The 19,362-nt window shown below is 47.3% G+C and overlaps 2 protein-coding genes across 8 annotated transcripts in view; one reads left to right on the forward strand and one right to left on the reverse strand.

Moving 5' to 3' along the window:
- Positions 1 to 11,324, forward strand: part of mcamb (melanoma cell adhesion molecule b) — a 31,166-nt gene extending 19,842 nt beyond the window's left edge. Inside the window, exons 3-17 of the mRNA XM_076976525.1 lie at positions 3,287 to 3,411; positions 3,509 to 3,746; positions 4,549 to 4,616; positions 4,833 to 4,920; positions 5,873 to 6,052; positions 6,530 to 6,657; positions 6,777 to 6,903; positions 7,004 to 7,122; positions 7,876 to 8,017; positions 8,128 to 8,252; positions 8,538 to 8,679; positions 8,848 to 8,934; positions 9,530 to 9,656; positions 9,824 to 9,938; positions 10,018 to 11,324. Of these exons, the coding sequence (XP_076832640.1) occupies positions 3,287 to 3,411; positions 3,509 to 3,746; positions 4,549 to 4,616; positions 4,833 to 4,920; positions 5,873 to 6,052; positions 6,530 to 6,657; positions 6,777 to 6,903; positions 7,004 to 7,122; positions 7,876 to 8,017; positions 8,128 to 8,252; positions 8,538 to 8,679; positions 8,848 to 8,934; positions 9,530 to 9,656; positions 9,824 to 9,938; positions 10,018 to 10,020 (1,814 nt within the window). The 3' untranslated portion in view covers positions 10,021 to 11,324. The remainder of the gene's footprint in view (positions 1 to 3,286; positions 3,412 to 3,508; positions 3,747 to 4,548; positions 4,617 to 4,832; positions 4,921 to 5,872; positions 6,053 to 6,529; positions 6,658 to 6,776; positions 6,904 to 7,003; positions 7,123 to 7,875; positions 8,018 to 8,127; positions 8,253 to 8,537; positions 8,680 to 8,847; positions 8,935 to 9,529; positions 9,657 to 9,823; positions 9,939 to 10,017) is intronic.
- A 956-nt stretch (positions 11,325 to 12,280) lies between these two features.
- Positions 12,281 to 19,362, reverse strand: part of cbl (Cbl proto-oncogene, E3 ubiquitin protein ligase) — a 33,474-nt gene continuing 26,392 nt past the window's right edge. For 2 of the 7 annotated variants that reach the window (XM_076976524.1, XM_076976523.1), the window contains exons 15-16: positions 17,558 to 17,767; positions 12,281 to 17,368 (exon numbers count right to left, since the gene is read on the reverse strand). In XM_076976524.1, the coding sequence (XP_076832639.1) occupies positions 17,106 to 17,368; positions 17,558 to 17,767 (473 nt within the window). In that variant the 3' untranslated portion in view covers positions 12,281 to 17,105. The remainder of the gene's footprint in view (positions 17,369 to 17,557; positions 17,768 to 19,362) is intronic. The other 5 variants (XR_013121636.1, XR_013121635.1, XR_013121633.1 and 2 more) reach the window with 5 other exon arrangements.

Here is a 19,362-nt window from a genome sequence, read left to right on the forward strand (position 1 = left end):
TGGAGCCAGATAAACACCTGATAAACACTCTGTGTGTGACCGGGACAGACTGCTGCTTCTCCTTGTGTTATTACAGAAAGATTCATTCATCACAGGACGTTAGGGCTCCTACTGCTGGCCTCCTGGTAGGTCTGGTCACTGTAGTTTCTAGGCCATGTCAACAGACTACAAGTACACTAACGTTCTTTATGGGGCAAGATTGTGCGGAACAGGTGCACAACGTTCTGCGTGCCTGACCCCCAAGAGGCTCGGTCATGTGAGGGAAGATCACGGATCAGTACCGTGTCTTTCACACCCACACGACATTCCTGGGTCGTTCAAGCTGTTCCCATGTCATTCAGACACACAGGTCATTCTCACGTGGTTCTGGGCTCGGGTCGTCCCCACATGGTTTAGAGCTCAGGTCATGGGTCAGACATCCTGTGTACCATGACCCATTGTGCATTTGTACGAAACAAAAAAGGAACCATTGACAATTAACCTCTAACCATTAACCACTAAACACTAACCATTAACAATTAACCATTAACCTCTTAACGATTAACAACTAACCACTAACCATTGACTTAACCATTAACCACGACACCTCAAACTATTAAGAATGAACCACTAACTGTTAATCATTAACCACTATTAACCACTAATCACTAACTTCTAACCACTAAACATTAACTATTAACCAGCAATGATAAACCACTACTAACCATTAACCACAACCATCACAATGGAACTGCATTTGTCTGCAGTGACATGTTTACCTGCAGGGGGTTAGGGTTAGTATGTAATTAGGTAATGTTTACATGCAGGGGGTTAGGGTTAGTATGTAATTAGGTAATGTTTACATGCAGGGGGTTAGGGTTAGTATGTAATTAGGTAATGTTTACCTGCAGGGGGTTAGGGTTAGTATGTAATTAGGTAATGTTTACATGCAGGGGGTTAGGGTTAGTATGTAATTAGGTAATGTTTACATGCAGGGGGTTAGGGTTAGTATGTAATTAGGTAATGTTTACATGCAGGGGGTTAGGGTTAGTATGTAATTAGGTAATGTTTACATGCAGGGGGTTAGGGTTAGTATGTAATTAGGTAATGTTTACATGCAGGGGGTTAGGGTTAGTATGTAATTAGGTAATGTTTACATGCAGGGGGTTAGGGTTAGTATGTAATTAGGTAATGTTTACATGCAGGGGGTTAGGGTTAGTATGTAATTAGGTAATGTTTACATGCAGGGGGTTAGGGTTAGTATGTAATTAGGTAATGTTTACATGCAGGGGGTTAGGGTTAGTATGTAATTAGGTAATGTTTACATGCAGGGGGTTAGGGTTAGGGTTCAACTGAGGGATTTATGCTGAAGAGTAGAAGGAGTTCATCACAGTGGCGTCTGTCTCTGTGTAGCACTTTAGCTACTGGGACACAGTGGGTGCCACTGTGGAAAAGGTTCAGGGTGGGTTCAGGGGCACCAGCATCTGTTGGTATGACCTCAGAGGTTTGGTTAGCGCTGGTATCTCACAGGTGTGTGTGCCATCATACTCTCACAAACTAGTCAGCAACCTTTTTTTTGCTGAATAAGAAGCTTTGTATGATCTGAGAGTCCCGTTCTGTGTGTGTAGGTACAGGTGTGTGCGTGTGTGTGTGTGTGTGTGTGTGTGTGTGTGTGTGTGTGTGTGGGCGGAGGTCTTCTGCACCTGTGTCCTTTCTTTGGCCGTTAACCGTCTTCGCGTGTATTCAGTTCTGCAGGGGGCTAAAATCCATCCACCGTTCAAGCCAAATCACATTTCACATATGAGCTCCAGCGGTCCTGTCTACACTATCAGTGTGTGTAGAGGTCGTGTCTGCCCAGCAACCTCCTGGAAGTGAATCCTGAGCTACCGGTGGTATAAACGGGCTCACCGGGATAACAAAGTCTAAATGCTTTATTGGATAGTGAGAATGCATGTGGATAGTATGAATGCATGTGATGTTTCCTTCTCTGTCTGCCATCAAAGCTATTTGAGTGACTGAAATTGTCTGCTTTTACTGTCTATAGAGAGAAGACATGTGTGGTCTGGCCAGCATTCAGTTTCAGTGCAGCTCAAATCTCTTTCCTCTCTCTGGACTGTACATGGACTCATTAAGATGACAAGTCACTGCTTGTTAACATATCATGTCCTTTTCTAAAAATTTGATTTTGAAAAATCAGCCATTCAGTGAAGTCTGAAGTCTGACACTCCTGCCCCCCCCCCACCATTGCACTGTGTGCTTGTAAGTCAAAGCTTTTAGTGGACACAAACTCAGGAAGTCCATCAGAGGAAAAATGGATTTGGCACAGAGAAGTAACTGAGGTGTAACTCCGAGTCCGAACACATTCCAGGTCTGCACTTTAGGGAGACTCCGCCATGCCCTGTCGATATGTGACGCTGCACTAAAGGTATCACAGGTCTGATGGCCACAGCACAGCGCGCCCGACCTGGCCGGACGGCCCTAATGCACAGGAAATGCCTTTGTTGGGAAAAACTTAATCGAATTGCTGTAATGGGGAGGCATCCTTCATACTGAGTTTCCTGTGCACAGAAGCAGCTGTAGTACAGAGTAGGTGTGCTCTGCTAGTCTGGCGTGTGATGGCTTTGATGTTTGTAGTGATGGTAGCGTTACATCCTATTTCTGCTCTATTCTCACGTCAACGCGCAAGTGTCTTAAACATTTTACCATTCAGTTGGATAAACATTGAAGAAATCGAGCTGCACTTTTCTTGACGTCTAAACCGGGAGTTCGAGCGTGCCTCTTTAGACCTCTTCATTATGATGAAGCTGGTATTTGAAAACTACTATATAGTAAAGTGCATTATGGGAGTGAGTGGTGTTCTCATGGTCCAGAGAGCTATAGTGTACTTTTAGGGGGGGGTGCTGCACATTCCCAGACCCCCGGGGTGAACACTGCCTCACTATTCTGGATGTAAATCGAGCCTTTATTCTTCTAGAGGAGTGACACGCTGGAATTCGCAGCATTAATACAGACATGGGTGGCTCAGTAGAACCCACTCACAGCATATATCAGACCCCCCCCCCCCCCACGTCATCAGGCGTTGTGGGAACAGTGTCTGGTCCTCTGGAAACACAATGAGCATGTGCCTCGGTTACTGGCCTAACTAAACTATTCTAACAATTCCATTAAGGACTTTTGTTATTTCAGCTTTGATTAGTGTATGACAACAAAATCTTTCTGTTTTGGCCTGCACTTAGTGAAAGTGAATGTGTGTGTGTGTGTGTGTGTGTGTGTGTGTGTGTGTGTGTGTGTGTGTGTGTGAACACAGCATGGGCCCAGCTTGACATCAGCATGGAGGACAGAGTAGAAGGTCTCCTCGGTGAAACCGCTGAGATCCCCTGCATATACAACACCAGTCAGCCACTCGGGTCACTGACGCTACAGTGGTTTGTGGTGGGTCACGATGACGCAGCACACACACCTTGACACGATGCACCCAGAGGTCTCCCGCGGGGACGCTGATACACCTGCGTGTCTGTTCTTCCTCTAGAGGGCGCCAGGGAGCAAACACAGAGAGCAGATCTACTATAAAGACAAGAACGGGGAGAGCGTGACCGCCAACACAGACTACACCGACAGGATCAGAGTGTCTAACGCCATAGACAGCACCGTGGGGAACAGCATTCTGACCATCACTGGACTGAGGATTAAAGATGAGCAGGAGGTCGTGTGTGAGGTGCACGGGAACACGGATATCAAAGAGGGCCACACCAACCTTCTTGTGTTCAGTAAGATGAAACAAGCGGTCTCTCCACATCATCCACAATGAAGAATAAAAAAAGTAGCAACACGATGAAATCCTTGATTCCGCTGTGCAGTCAAACTGTTTGGATTGAAAGTTTAAAAAAATATATTAATAAATATAATATATAATATATATATATATATATATATATATATATATATATATATATATATATATATATATATATATATATATATATATATATATATATATATATTTGTATATACACCTGCAGCAAGCACAAATGAATGTGGACATTCAACATATATTTTAGGAAGGAATTTGGAATTCCAAATGACAAGAAAATGACAAGAAATCTGTCCAATGAAATGCATTATTTTCACTGCTGGGCGGGGCCACAGAAGCCTGGGTGAAGTAGTGGTTACAGCATGATTAGTAAAGCGTCACTGTTTGTGTACATGTTACCATAGCCAGGGAGCTTAGATGGTGACTACAGTAAGATTCTCCCAGGAATTCAGCAAGGCCTGCCAACTCGATTTATAAGTCTTAGCCAGAAAGGACAAAGTTATGTTTGCAGTTTCTGCATGCCGTGGTTCATTTACATCAACAGAATATATGTTCACGCATGCATCTTTTTCATGACTCATCATTATATTTAATCTTTAAATCTTTACATTTTTACATTTACATTTAAATCGAAAAGTCACTCACTGCCCAGGTAGTCCTGACACAGGGCTACATGTCTCTCACACATGTTCTGTGTTTCCAACATCTCGCAGTAGAAGAAGAGATACCTAAGGGTTTGTCCTCTTATTTTCCTTCAGACACGCCAACGCCCCCGTCTGTTATAAAGGGATCTTACACCTCTACGGAGAAGGAAGAGAAGGAAGAGGTACTGAACGTCAACTGTGCTCCTTCTGGTTAGATGAACGTACCAATGTCATGATCGCAGCTGCAGGAACGGAGATGTTCATACCACACGTCCTGCGTTCATTTGTTATAAACCAGCACAGCACAGTCTCCACTGCCAAAACAGCCCCCAAAACAGCAACGATCCCAACCCATGCAGAGAACCAAGCAATGGCCGTAATCTCTGTCTGTCTTTCAGATTGCATCCTGTGAGGTAAATAATGCATACCCTGCACCCAACATCACGTGGTATAAGAACTCAACGCCCTTACATCCAGCATTTCATAGTAAGTACCTGTACACCTGTACGAGGTCGTAGCCATCACACCTGTACGTGGTCGTAGCCGTCACACCTGTACGAGGTCGTAGCCGTCACACCTGTACGAGGTCGTAGCCGTCACACCTGTACGTGGTCGTAGCCGTCACACCTGTACGTGGTCGTAGCCGTCACACCTGTACGAGGTCGTAGCCGTCACACCTGTACGTGGTCGTAGCCGTCACACCTGTACGTGGTCGTAGCCGTCACACCTGTACGAGGTCGTAGCCGTCACACCTGTACGTGGTCGTAGCCGTCACACCTGTACGAGGTCGTAGCCGTCACACCTGTACGTGGTCGTAGCCGTCACACCTGTACGTGGTCGTAGCCGTCACACCTGTACGAGGTCGTAGCCGTCACACCTGTACGTGGTCGTAGCCGTCACACCTGTACGTGGTCGTAGCCGTCACACCTGTACGAGGTCGTAGCCGTCACACCTGTACGTGGTCGTAGCCGTCACACCTGTACGTGGTCGTAGCCGTCACACCTGTACGAGGTCGTAGCCGTCACACCTGTACGTGGTCGTAGCCGTCACACCTGTACGAGGTCGTAGCCGTCACACCTGTACGTGGTCGTAGCCGTCACACCTGTACGAGGTCGTAGCCGTCACACCTGTACGTGGTCGTAGCCGTCACACCTGTACGTGGTCGTAGCCGTCACACCTGTACGAGGTCGTAGCCGTCACACCTGTACGTGGTCGTAGCCGTCACACCTGTACGTGGTCGTAGCCGTCACACCTGTACGAGGTCGTAGCTGTCACACCTGTACGAGGCCACACCAATATAAAATCAAAGCATTTCACACCAGTATGAGGAGGTGGACTTCACACCTGTACAAGGCCAAAGCCTCCACACCCGTCATCAGTCTGTAGTTCACTACCATCATTTAAAAATGCAGATGACGAATCTTGACCTGTGTTTCAGACATGAAGATGGAGAACGCCTTGACCACCAATCCCAGCGGCCTGATAACGGCCCACAGCGTGCTCTTCCTCCAGGTGGTGAAGGAGGACAAGGAAGCGCTCTTCTACTGTGAGGTCAGCTACTTCACCCCCGGAGGAACCAACATGATGGAGTCCGAACTCTTCAACATCGAGGTCCACTGTGAGTCATCCACCTCTGACCTTTATACCCACGCAATGGTTGATACGTTTCATAAAACAACACGGATTCCCAAGTTAGATTCACATTATTTCATAAATATGTGCCATGAATATATGATGTGAAATGATTTTGTCTCATTATACCCAACACAAAATTGGTTATTACACCCACACTAGTTTCACAAAGTGTTCATGACAGGATTTATAAGAGGACAGTTTGTGCATATACAGATAGACTATTGAACTGTTGGACTGTTGGACTCTTTCCTGGTGACTTCAAAGTGATACCTGTCATGGTGCAACTTGAATTTAAGGAATAATAATAATACAAATAATAATCTTGCTAATGTTCTACAACAAAACCTTTCATGCCACTGGTTGGATGCATTATGTGGTGACATCTGATACCCGGAAGGAATATAACAAACTACTGAAGCTCTCTCTATTCTGGTTGTTTTTTTTTTTACCATATTTGCAGATCCAACAACACAAGTTACAATTAGAAGAGAAAACCCCACTGAGCTCGTCAAAGAAGGCGACAGTGTGGAATTTATTTGCGAAGGAGACGGAAGCCCTCAGCCAATCTTCATCTTCGAACATAACAACGTAAGGGGATTGTGTTTCATGCGTGTTCGCTGACCACTCCCTGGCTGTGGCGCTCTTCAGCCGGACTGCAGCCCGTGAACTGGGCTACGACTGGAAGGCTTCTCTTGTGTTCCTTGCAGGAACCTCTAGAGGCTGAATCTGGCTTCCTGTTCCTGGAGAACGTCATGCGGTCAAACAGCGGCGTGTACAAGTGCATGTCTCTGGACGGGTTGGACAGCACCAACAGCTTGGAGCTCATGGTGAATTGTATGTAGGAAAGCCCGCCAGAACTCCTGGGGTGTCGACGCGATCACGGCATACATCTCAGGTCCGGTGTGCCCAGTGCAACTCTTGCTTTGTTTTGCAGACCTGGATCCTGTGGTGATCACACCAGAAGATTCGCCACACATGGTGATTCAGGGTCAAGATGTCTCGCTGACCTGCAATGCTCTGTCTTCTCTGCCCACCCACACAAGGTGGTACCAGGTAAAGAGCCCAAACATGCACTGGAGGACCGAGCACAACGGGACACGGTGGTCAGTGATTAGATCACTTTGGTTCATAAGTTGAAGAACATGGACAGACAGTGGCCTTCAGAGAGAAGGTCTGAGGGTATGATGGGTCAACTACTCTGAGAAATGTGAGTGTGTCTGTCTATCGAGTGACCTGATCAGGTTGCAGTCAGCTTGCACGATGGAAGAAAAAATTTCACAGGAATTAGTTCACTACATAATATTAATTGAGATTTTGTAAGAACAAATTAATTGGCTGGAGCGCTAAGGCGTTTGTAAAATCATTAATGATAGAATGACTGGGCAGTCATGGTCTAGTGGTTAGGGAACCAGTGGTAGGGTGGATTCCCAGGCCTGAGGTCATGACTGAAGTGTCCTTGACTACTGCTCCCTGGGCGCTGGGCTAGGGCTGCCCACCACTCTGGGCATGTGTGCACCACAGCCCCCTAGTGATCACTAGTGTGTGTGTGTGTGTGTGTGTGCACCACAGCCCCCTAGTGATCACTAGTGTGTGTGTGTGTTATCACTGCACAGATGGGGAAAATGTGAAGGACACATTTCAATTGGGCTGAAAATCATGACAAATTAACATTTTTTTTTTACATTTATTTTTTCTGCAGTTAGTGAATAAAACCATTTGTGAGCTGTGACTACAGATCGCATGAAGAGTCGCTGAGCCCTGTTTTCACTGTCTGGTGTGTGTGTGTGTGTGTGTGTGTGCGTGCAGGATGGTTCGGTTCTGGAGGACAGCCACACGCTGAACTTACACAACCTCTCCTACGACATGTCTGGGTCATACGGGTGTGAGGTCTATGTACCTAGCTTACCTGAGCTAAAGAGACAGAACTCTGTGCTCATTATTGTGACAGGTAACACACACCTGGAGAACTCTGTGTGTGTGTGTGTGTGTGTGTGTGTGTGTGTGTGTGTGTGTGTATAGACCCTGTTAAGTACTAATAAGACAATGTCTCCTCTCCAGGTAAACCTGAGCTTGTGCAAGAAGTGGCCATGACTTTGCTGGATGGTGAAGGCTTGGTCAACCTGAACTGCTCCGCGATTGGACACCCCACCCCAAACATCACCTGGAACATCTCTCACAACCAAGTAGCGTACAGGACTGTCTGCTCACCAATAGAGTGTCATGTAACGCTACCCAGTATCACACAGCCCCTCCCAGTATCACACAGACCCTCCCAGTATCACATATCCCCTCCCAGTATCACATATCCCCTCCCAGTATCACACAGCCCCTCCCAGTATCACACAGCCCCTCCCAGTATCACACAGACCCTCCCAGTATCACACAGCCCCTCCCAGTTGTAGTTGTGTTGGTATGGGATGCACTGTAGTTGCAACACGTTTTAACACCAGTTTTTTTGTGCTGTTCAGACTATACTGGATGAGTGGATCACAAGGACAGACTACACCATCCTCAGCGTTATCACCGTCAGCGTCACGGCCGACTTCACTGCGTCCTGCGTGGTCGTCAATGAGCTAGGCAGTGCAGAGGCCTCTCGCCACATCACAGCCAGTGAGTTTCTGCTACGCACCTTCTCTGCTGTCTGTGTCCCGTTTCTGTCCACCCACACAGACACTCGAGTCAAACGGTCAGTGTGGCTAAACTCTGATCATATGGCAGTTGCTTGATATTTTGTTTGACTAGACAACGTTTCTCAAGAGTTTGACCTTTTGTTTCCAGGTGAAATTAGGAGACCGGCTGCAACAACAGCCCCCCCCACCACCACCACCACCACCACGTCCACCGGTGCCACAAAAGACACGAAGGGTGAGAATCCAACACACTCCTTCACTCTGCGGCTTCTGACCATCGTTGCTGCTCTCCGAGACTCCACGTCCACCGTGTGTTTGTACACAGAGGGACTGGTGTGTAACAGTAGCAGGCAGTGCTTTCTGTAGCCTCTCGTATCCCATCAGCCCCTTGGGCAGCGTCACTGCAGCCCAGAAGAACTGGTGCTCTCCGCCCTCTTCACAAACAGATAACCGCAGGGCTGAAAATGAGATGAACTGGCATTTCCCTCAGTGGTAAACCATGGAGATGCTTCCTTCACTCCGAGCGCCCAGAGGTGGTTTGGTTTATGCTCTGGTAAACACAGTGGAACACCAGCTCTGAGTGGCGAGATTGTACAGACAACGAATATTTTATGGTGTCCTGACAGTGTGTCCTCTTCCGTGTACACAGTCCAGTTTGTGGTCTGTGACAGATGTAAGAGGCACAAAGCCATCGGCACACTGGCTTTTACAGGCACCGTTAGCCTCGCCACAGATTACCGACTGCACATCGCGCATCTCTTCTGTTTTGTGTCTTCACACAATCTTTACATGATGAAAACATGCTTGCACCTTCTCACGTTTGCCACCAGAGGGCAGTGGAGTCATCATTGCCGTCATCATCATTCTCATCCTGCTGCTAGCCATTTTGGGAAGCGTCCTGTACTTCCTCTACAAGAAGGGCAAGATCCCGTGTGGCCGCTCAGGGAAGCAGGATCTGTACGTAAACATCACACCTCTTACTTCTTCACGTACCAAACATTAGAAACCCAAACAAAACTCTTTTTTTTTTTTCGTGTTTATATAAATTGCTTGACATCAGGTGTGCACCCTGAGAAAATGCAAAGATCCACTGTACTCTCTGTTCGAAACGTGTCTGCTCTCAGCACGAAGGAGAAGTCCAGTAAGGACGACGTCGTCGTCGAGATGAAGAGCAGCAGGTCCGAGGAGGCGGTTCTTTTACAGGGAGTCAACGGGGAGAAGAAGTCTCCCAGTGGCCAGGTTGGTAGCCCAGCACGTCGCAGACAGCAGACAGGTGTAACTCCTTCACCATAACCATCTCGTACCCCTCCACCTGCAGTAGGATGAAGATGAACACTGTGTGGGACGCGCAGAGCAGACGGACCACCAGCGGTGTCCATGCTAGCACACTCAGGGTGGGACCCTCTCAGCGCTAGTGCATACGACTCCTCCCCCTGTACCCTGGGGCAAGATCTGATTGGCTCATTCTGTGACACTTTTGTTTATTTTTTTAAATATGTTAACCCGAATGCCAAAGCGAAGCAGCATCATATGCGAAGAACAATCTCCTGCTCTTTACATGATGTATATAAGACATGCTGTACATATGTAGTTATTTAAAATGAATCAGACAAAATCTGAAGCGCTCCGATGACGCACGATGTCTTTCTGACGAGGGAGCGAGGTGTGCAGGATTGACCCCTGTGGAAAGGTCATTCGTGAAGTGGAGAGTGTCCCGCTGTGTCCTGATGGACCTGCTTCTGCCCCCCCCCCCCCCCCCCCCCAACACAGCTCGCCACTGGCCTTTTAAAAGACCACAGACGCTACAACTCCCCTTGCGAAACAGGTCAAAGACCGCAGATCACCACGCTGGGAGGACGGATCCCATTTGGCAATATTTTTTTAAGTAGTTCAGAATGTATATGACGTTCAAGTGGATTTACCTTTAGACCAGGTGCAGATGAGACTGCTGTAAGAAGCCAGTCCCTCTCGTGTTGAGGTCATTGACCCGTTTCCTCCACGATCGTGATCTGCTGTCTTCGTCTTGCACTATATGTAAATAATGAATTATAATCACATGTAGGATCCAATTTTGCAAGGCTGTGTGTGTGAACGGAAGAATCTAAGAAAACTTTGCAGTTCCGAGTAATTGTTTGGCCAATAAAATCAGAAAATGTTTGGATGTAGCCGGTCGCAGTCGTCATGCCCCTTAACTGCCCCCCCTTCCAGCCTTTGAAAGCCCCCCTCCAACAGATTTTTTTAGAATGATACACATAATTTTACCTTTATGTTTTTTTTTTTTTTTTACATTTTCTTAAATCTTTATCAATTAAAGAACTCCGTGTAAACAGGAAAACTCCACGGCCAAACTGAGCTAACTACTGTACTATTGTTCTTCACTGCTACCTACTGTATTACCTTCATATAGCACAGCAGACCAACCTTGTGTCTTTACAGAAAGATGTGCTGAATAACCTGATGTTTAAAAATGTTTTAAAACATTTTTGTAAACTTTTTTTTAATCAGTTCAGGCTCCATTTATGATTTTTACTTTGAATACCAAATATGTTTCAACAGAAAAATGATAGACATGCTTTATGATGTGAACTCACCCATCCCAAGCTCATTAAAAGGTTTTCCTTTAAATATTAGTTCTCAACTTATTTAAAAGATCTAACAATTTATTCGATTTCAAAACACTGACACCACTAGTCCAAACTAATAGGTTTCACTAAATAAATTGCTAAAATAATGAAAAAATAAAAACAAGCACCTAAATCACATGTAGAACTGCGGACCTTGAAGCACAGGATTCATCACGTTAAGACAGAGCACCTGAACTCCAGACTGGGAGGGATTGTGGCCTCAGCAGGAAAACTGCTTCTGTGGGTCTGACAATTCTCAGAACATTATGTTTGTGTTGCTGCACAAGCAGAAATGGAGTGCCGTGTTTTACTCTGAACTGTTTTTCACCCAATTTCACTTGGATAACGAAGAGGTAGAACCGGAGGAAGACGTGAACCTTGACTTGGCCGTCCAGAGTAATGTCGTACACCTCGGGATCAGTTATTAGACAGGGAGGCACACCAAGGTTGGACTCAACATTTCACATCAATGTTCTTGGCCCGGGTGCTTCACAAGAGCACAGATGTCAACTGTGATGAAGCTCTGGCCCAAAATTGATCAGACTACATCAATAAAAATTGCAGGTGGAGTTGTGTTCATATACTGACCATGGAAGAGGTTTCGGAGTGAGTCATAACTCCTCTGTGTGAATCGGACCTGACAATGCATCTGCATAAATTCGTCCTCTGAACCAAACTATTCTGATTACATTTTAATTCAATTTGCAATGCGATCGGAAGGTTTTGTAGCTTGGGTATTGTGTTCTGATCAGTGGTTGGTTAGGCAGAACAGTCTCTCTCTCTCTCTCTCTCTCTCTCTCTCTCTCTCACATACACACGACATGGAGAAGCTTGTACTTGAAGGAAGAATTCAAAGATTCTTAAAGCTACTGACAGCAAGTTAGTTTTTAAGCTTTAACAACTAAATTCTAGTAATATTTTGATTTAAAGATAAAAGTATTATAATGCAAAACAAGCTCAACTACTATACATTTATTCAAAATTGCTTTAATAACATGTATAAATTCAAAAATTAAAATGACTTCATGAAGGAGGGATCTCTGGGTTGGAGTACATCAACATTAATAAATAACATTAGTCTTTTTCCTTAACGAGTGAAACGCGCACACACACACACGCGCACACACACACACTCCTCTCCGTGTTCCACTTACTTCTGGGAGAGGGAATGTTCTCCGTTTCACCCCTGACTGTTTCCAGTTTGTATCTGCACTGCTGCGCCAGTACTGGGTTGACCTGTAGCCCCTGCTTCAGGGACCAGAGAGTACCTGTAGCCCCTGCTTCAGGGACCAGAGAGTACCTGTAGCCCCTGCTTCAGGGACCAGAGAGTACCTGTAGCTGCTTCAGGGACCAGAGAGTACCTGTAGCCCCTGCTTCAGGGACCAGAGAGTACCTGTAGCCCCTGCTTCAGGGACCAGAGAGTACCTGTAGCTGCTTCAGGGACCAGAGAGTACCTGTAGCCCCTGCTTCAGGGACCAGAGAGTACCTGTAGCCCCTGCTTCAGGGACCAGAGAGTACCTGTAACCCCTGCTTCAGGGACCAGAGAGTACCTGTAGCTGCTTCAGGGACCAGAGAGTACCTGTAGCCCCTGCTTCAGGGACCAGAGAGTACCTGTAGCTGCTTCAGGGACCAGAGAGTACCTGTAGCTGCTTCAGGGACCAGAGAGTACCTGTAGCCCCTGCTTCAGGGACCAGAGAGTACCTGTAGCTGCTTCAGGGACCAGAGAGTACCTGTAGCTGCTTCAGGGACCAGAGAGTACCTGTAGCCCCTGCTTCAGGGACCAGAGAGTACCTGTAGCCCCTGCTTCAGGGACCAGAGAGTACCTGTAGCCCCTGCTTCAGGGACCAGAGAGTACCTGTAGCCCCTGCTTCAGGGACCAGAGAGTACCTGTAGCCCCTGCTTCAGGGACCAGAGAGTACCTGTAGCTGCTTCAGGGACCAGAGAGTACCTGTAGCTGCTTCAGGGACCAGAGAGTACCTGTAGCTGCTTCAGGGACCAGAGAGTACCTGTAGCTGCTTCAGGGACCAGAGAGTACCTGTAGCCCCTGCTTCAGGGACCAGAGAGTCATTCCTGCACCTGTTCAGCTTAACAAAAGATTCTCTCCGCTGTACCTTACAGGGCCAAACGTCCACGTACACTCACACTGAAAGATCACCAAACCTATTTGGCATACGTTTGCCCTTTAAATCTCTAGCGGGACGAGCCTAAATGCCCCTGTGCCGCTAGACGTGGGCCTGGTTCTGATCAGCCTGCCAGGCGTGGGTCTAACCCACAGGGTACCACGTTCACATCATTCAGCCACACCGACGCCAACGCTCCCACTCAGACAAAAAGCTGATGCACATGAACAGTTTTGAAGAAGAAAAAAAAAAGGTAAGAAGAAACGAGCACGATGTCACTAAGAACGGCAGTCTGGTGAGCGTGTGTGACCGTCAGTAAGGCGGAGCAGGCCACGGTCCTCACGTGCTCTCCGGAGTGTTCGGGTCACGTCTCCAGCACGTGTTCCAGGAGTTAAGGCTGCTTACGGAGCACGAGGAGAAACGTTCACGATGCATCTCACACGTTAGACATCAGGTGGACCGAGTGAGTACGTTCTGAGGTCCGGTGATGTCCTCACGTTTATCAGCTTCATCAGAACCTTTTCATTCAGCTGCAGAGCTGTTCATTCATCAGCACCAGATCGGAAAGTGCACCAAAACCTTTAATGCAGATGTTGAAAGTACCTATAAGTAGAGACTGAGGACACCGTCTTTTTCCTATAAATTTAATTCAGTATAGCATGGTGCATACTTTTGATGTGATGAGTCAGACAAAAAAAAAAAAAAAATCCTGAAATATTCAAGGAAATTATGGCAAAATGAGGAAGAGCTCCCTCTTGTGGTCTGAACGGAGAAATTCAGGTCAGCCAATTCATGGTGTCATTGAAGAAGAAGAAAAAGGTAGCTAAGCCTTTAGCCGCAACGGCGTTGTGTGGGAACAGCACAGGTGACGTACTGCAGACCAGCGACTCACTACAGGAACAGGGCTGTACGCTGGTCAGCAGAACCAGACCAACACCACTGAACATATGGCACCACTCACAGTATCACTCACATCAGTAAACACACACCAGCAAACAAAAATCTAACAGTTTGGACATATACAGGAATGCCAAATGAAAAAACATTGCCATCCACATGTTCTATATATCAGTAATTTTATACACTTGATTTTAAAGTGACAGTATCGTAGCACAAACCGTTATATTGTGCGAAGTTGTTGTAAAACAAGCACATGTGTCCAGAGACTCAAACATCCACTAGATATACAATATTGACAAGAAATACAGTAATTGGAACAAAACGACTCACAGTCCTGGTTAGAAAACGAGGAACCCCCTTCTTCACATGGTGCACTCAAAAACGTTCATGGTGCACTCAAAAACACTCAACTATACGTTCAAACTGTCAACATTTGAAGGAAAATGGAGAAAAAAAAACTTAAAATGACGAAAATCTGCACGATGTCAATTTAGGTAGATATTCCTATCAGTTCAACAGAATTAATGTACCTACATGTTTCATATTGTGGAAGTACCTGCAATGCCAGTGCAATATTTTAGGGAACGTAAGAGACACCCAGCCACCCTGATGACCACCAATAATTACTCGACAATAAGGATTAAATGTTACATTAAGATGAATCAGTATATGGAGAGCCAGTACACACACACACACACGCGCGCGCGCATCACACCCCCACCCCCACGGGCCTCCGCCCCAAACAGCTGCTCCCACGACAGAGGACGCCAGACCACATCTGTTGTTGGGCACTGTGACATTTGTACGACGTGAAAGAGCGGACCACGAGAGTCGTGCTTGGGCGTGTCTGACCTGAGCAGGACTGCTTCACTGCTCATACAATACTGACAGAGGCTGTTTACATGTACGGTATATTCCTGAGAGAGAGAGAGAGGGAGAGAGAGAGAGGGAGAGAGAGACGGAGAGAGAGAGGGATGAAGGGAGAAAGAGGGAGGCGGGGCAAGACGAGCAGACGTTGCAGCGTACGTGCTGAACACGTGTGCGGTGGCGTGATGATGAGGGCGATGAAGACGACTTCGGATCGCACTGTAACACCAGCACAAGACAGAGAGACAGAGACAGAGACAGAGAGAGAGAGAGAGACAGAGAGAGAGAGAGAGAGAGAGAGAGAGAGAGAGAGAGAGAGATCACAGAAGCCAGCCTGGGCCGACAGCCACACAAGCTGGTAGGAACTTCAAGTATGCTACATAGTCAAATTAAACTGAACAGATACTGTCACTTTAAAATAGGTTAACACAACATTCACAAATATACATTTAAGGCTTAATTGTTTAGCACTAACAATAGTAGCAGCAGTAAAGCACTTCTGAATTAATAAAATCAATAACATTAATGCCTTGATAATAATAATAATAATATTAATAATAATATTATATTAAAGTGATCAATGGTGATTTCACTTCGATGAACAGTTTCAGGTAAAAGCCCAACAATGGCCAGTCCCAGATCAACACCACCAGGCAGCCAGGTGTCCCAGATGGACAGACACCCCCTCCACACAAAGCCAGATCTCACCTGGTGTTCAACACCTCGCCGGGACAGAACACGACCTTCATGAGAAGCAGATTTTCATTAGGTCATGATTCTGCATGGCGCTAATCACACATGGACAGGATAAGTACAACACACACACACACACACAAGCCTGTATCCAGATTAATTTAGCAGACAATGCGCTGAACTTCCACCTGCAATCCAATATTACACTCATGTAACATGACATCATCTGTTTCATCATCACCACGTCAAATATTAATGGAGTCATAAGAGGTTGAATTCTGAATTTCACTGAACAACCTTGAAGCTAAATGAGTTTCAGTTACAGTAACGCTACACAACAGCACAGGCGACGCGGGCTATCACTGTTGGTTAAAGCCACTTTCACACACCCCCCCGTGACCTCACACACACACCAGTCACCAAGGGTCACTGGTACACAACTTCAGGTCAGTGTCCGATGATGACGCCACATATACACTGAAGGAGCAGACGATGGTTTGGGGACCTCGTGCCACTCAACACACACACACACACACACACACACACACACACACACACACACACACACACACACACACACACACACACACACACACACACACACACACACACACACACACACACACACACACACACACACACACACACACACACACACACACACACACACACACACGTCTCAAAGTACCAAAGCAACACAATTAAAGGCCGTTTTTGACATCAGCAAAACGTTCTGCTGTGGGTCTCCGCTCATCTGCCTGGTGGCTGAGAAAACAGGCAACGGGCGTGGCTACTATTGCCCCACCCCCACAGTTGAAGGGCGTGGCATCTACTGCCCCACCCCTTGCCCCCAGCTGCTCCAACCCCTCTCCACCCTACAAGTGTATATATTAACTATATTCAGTATGCGGACTTATATATTAAATTATAAAAAAAACACACGTAGCGGTCCATTTCTCGTCCTTGCTCGAGTTTGAGGACCCTCAGAGGGACATGCGACGCCTCGAGACGAACTCCAGGTGGCGATCTCACGGAGGCGGGGCCCGTGAGACACCGAGACGTGACACTGCAGCGGGTCCACGCCGAGCTGCGTCAGAACCACAGTCAGAGGGCGGGAGGCAGACACTCCCCAGGCGCTGGGGTTAAAACAGGGCCAGCTTCCTGGTCCGGCACGGACGCGGGGCCCGGGCGAGGGGGCGGGGCTACGTGAGGATGTGCGCCGTGGTGGACACGGACACAAACTCGCGCAGGATCTTCTTGGCCATCTCGATGTTGTTCTGCGCGATCATCAGCGCCTTCTGGATGTCCTGGTAGGAGTAGCCCTGGTTCATCAGGAGTTCGATCTCACTGCTCATCTGTGGGCTGCCGGCCGCCGCCCCAGAAGGCACCGGGCTGTGTCTGCGGTCCGAGTTGATCCGCCGTGGCAGCGGCTTGGGAGGGCGTTCGGGAACTTCGGAGTCGAACGCTGTGGGGGGGACGAGACACGAGCCCGTTACACGTGGACGGGCGAAGTGGACCCCTAATTCATCAGATTGGTGTAGCGCTCTACCATTTACACGAGAATGAATAAGAATGTTTGCGAGGTTAAACTTCAAGGCGCGTTTGAGACGCAGGAGGTCTGAAGCGCGTGCGGGAGCCAGCAGAGGGCACTCACGAGCAGACGTGCTGGGATCGCCGTCCACGGAGAGGCGGCTGAGCGAGGAAGGAGAGGCCAGCTCGCCGAGCGGGCGCCGTGCCACAGGGAGGGGGGGCTTGGGGAAGTCGTAGCCATCGTCCTCCTCCTGCTCCTCCGGCTCCTCCGGCTCCTCTCGCTCCACCTCGCGGGGCCCGTTGGAGCTCACCAGCGGCGGTAACTCCGAGTAGTCTGGGTCGGGATGAGAGCAGGTCTCAGTATGTTAGTATTGGGAAGCACAAATCCATTTCTGCTCCAGTCGCTCAGGGTGTGCCACAAGGTTCTGTTCTGGGTCCCCTGTTATTTATCTTATACATCCTCTTTGCAATATTATCTGTTCCTTCAGTCTTAATTACCACTTCTACGCTGACGACACTCAGATCTACCTTGATTTCAATCCAACAGATTCCTTCCCTCCTTCCACACTGCTGTCCTGTATTCAGGAAATAACACACTGGCTTAGCTGCAATTTCCTCAAACTAAACGCATCTAAAACAGAACTCAATAGTTATCGGCACCAAGTCAGCCATCTCTGCCTTTCCTGAATGCAGCCTACATGTTGATGACAACTCCGTTAGCCAGTCGCCTACTGTGCGTAATTTAGGTGTTCTGTTTGACTCACACGTCAGTTCAGTCTGTAAGTCTGCCTTTCTCCATCTCCGGAACATTGCTCGGCTTCGGCCCATAGTCTCACCTACAGCTGCTGAAACTCTGGTCCATGCTTTCATCACTACTAGATTGGATCACTGCTCTATGGTCTACCAGCGAAAACACTTCGCCCTCTTCAGTACATTCAAAACTCTGCAGCCGGAGTCCTCATGTTCAAATTTTTTAGCTTGACACATCACTCCAATCCTCCATAAACACCACTGGCTCCCGATCTCAGAACGCATCCGCTGCAAAATCCTTTTAATGACTTTTAAAGCCCTCCATGGCCTCACACCTGTTGCACCCTCACGTTCCATCACGTCAGGTCCTCCAACTCAGGTCTATTAACCATCCCAACACACAGACTCTCCACTATGGGTGTCAGATATTTCAGTGTTGCTGCCCCCACTCTCTGGAACTCTCTACCTTCCTCTCTTCGCTCCTCTGCCTCTCTTCCTATTTTCAAAGCTCAGCTAAAGACCTTCCTATTCTCTCACTACTCCCACTCTCTCTGATACTCCCTAACTCTCCTCTCTTATATATGACCATGTTCATGTAAAGACCTTCCTATTCTCTCACTACTCCCACTGTCACTGATACTCCCTAACTCTCCTCTCTTATATATGACCATGTTCATGTAAAGACCTTCCTATTCTCTCACTACTCCCACTGTCACTGATACTCCCTAACTCTCCTCTCTTATATATGACCATGTTCATGTAAAGACCTTCCTATTCTCCCACTACTTCCACTCTCGCTGATACTCCCTAACTCTCCTCTCTTATATATGACCATGTTCATGTAAAGACCTTCCTATTCTCTCACTACTCCCACTGTCACTGATACTCCCTAACTCTCCTCTCTTATATATGACCATGTTCATGTAGACCTTCCTATTCTCTCATTACTTCCACTCTCACTGATACTCCCTAACTCTCCTCTCTTATATATGACCATGTTCATGTAAAGACCTTCCTATTCTCTCACTACTCCCACTGTCACTGATACTCCCTAACTCTCCTCTCTTATATATGACCATGTTCATGTAAAGACCTTCCTATTCTCTCACTACTTCCACTCTCTCTGATACTCCCTAACTCTCCTCTCTTATATATGACCATGTTCATGTAAAGACCTTC

The sequence above is a fragment of the Brachyhypopomus gauderio genome, chromosome 16 (assembly GCF_052324685.1).
Source record: "Brachyhypopomus gauderio isolate BG-103 chromosome 16, BGAUD_0.2, whole genome shotgun sequence".
NCBI classification, from domain to species: Eukaryota; Metazoa; Chordata; class Actinopteri; order Gymnotiformes; family Hypopomidae; genus Brachyhypopomus; species Brachyhypopomus gauderio.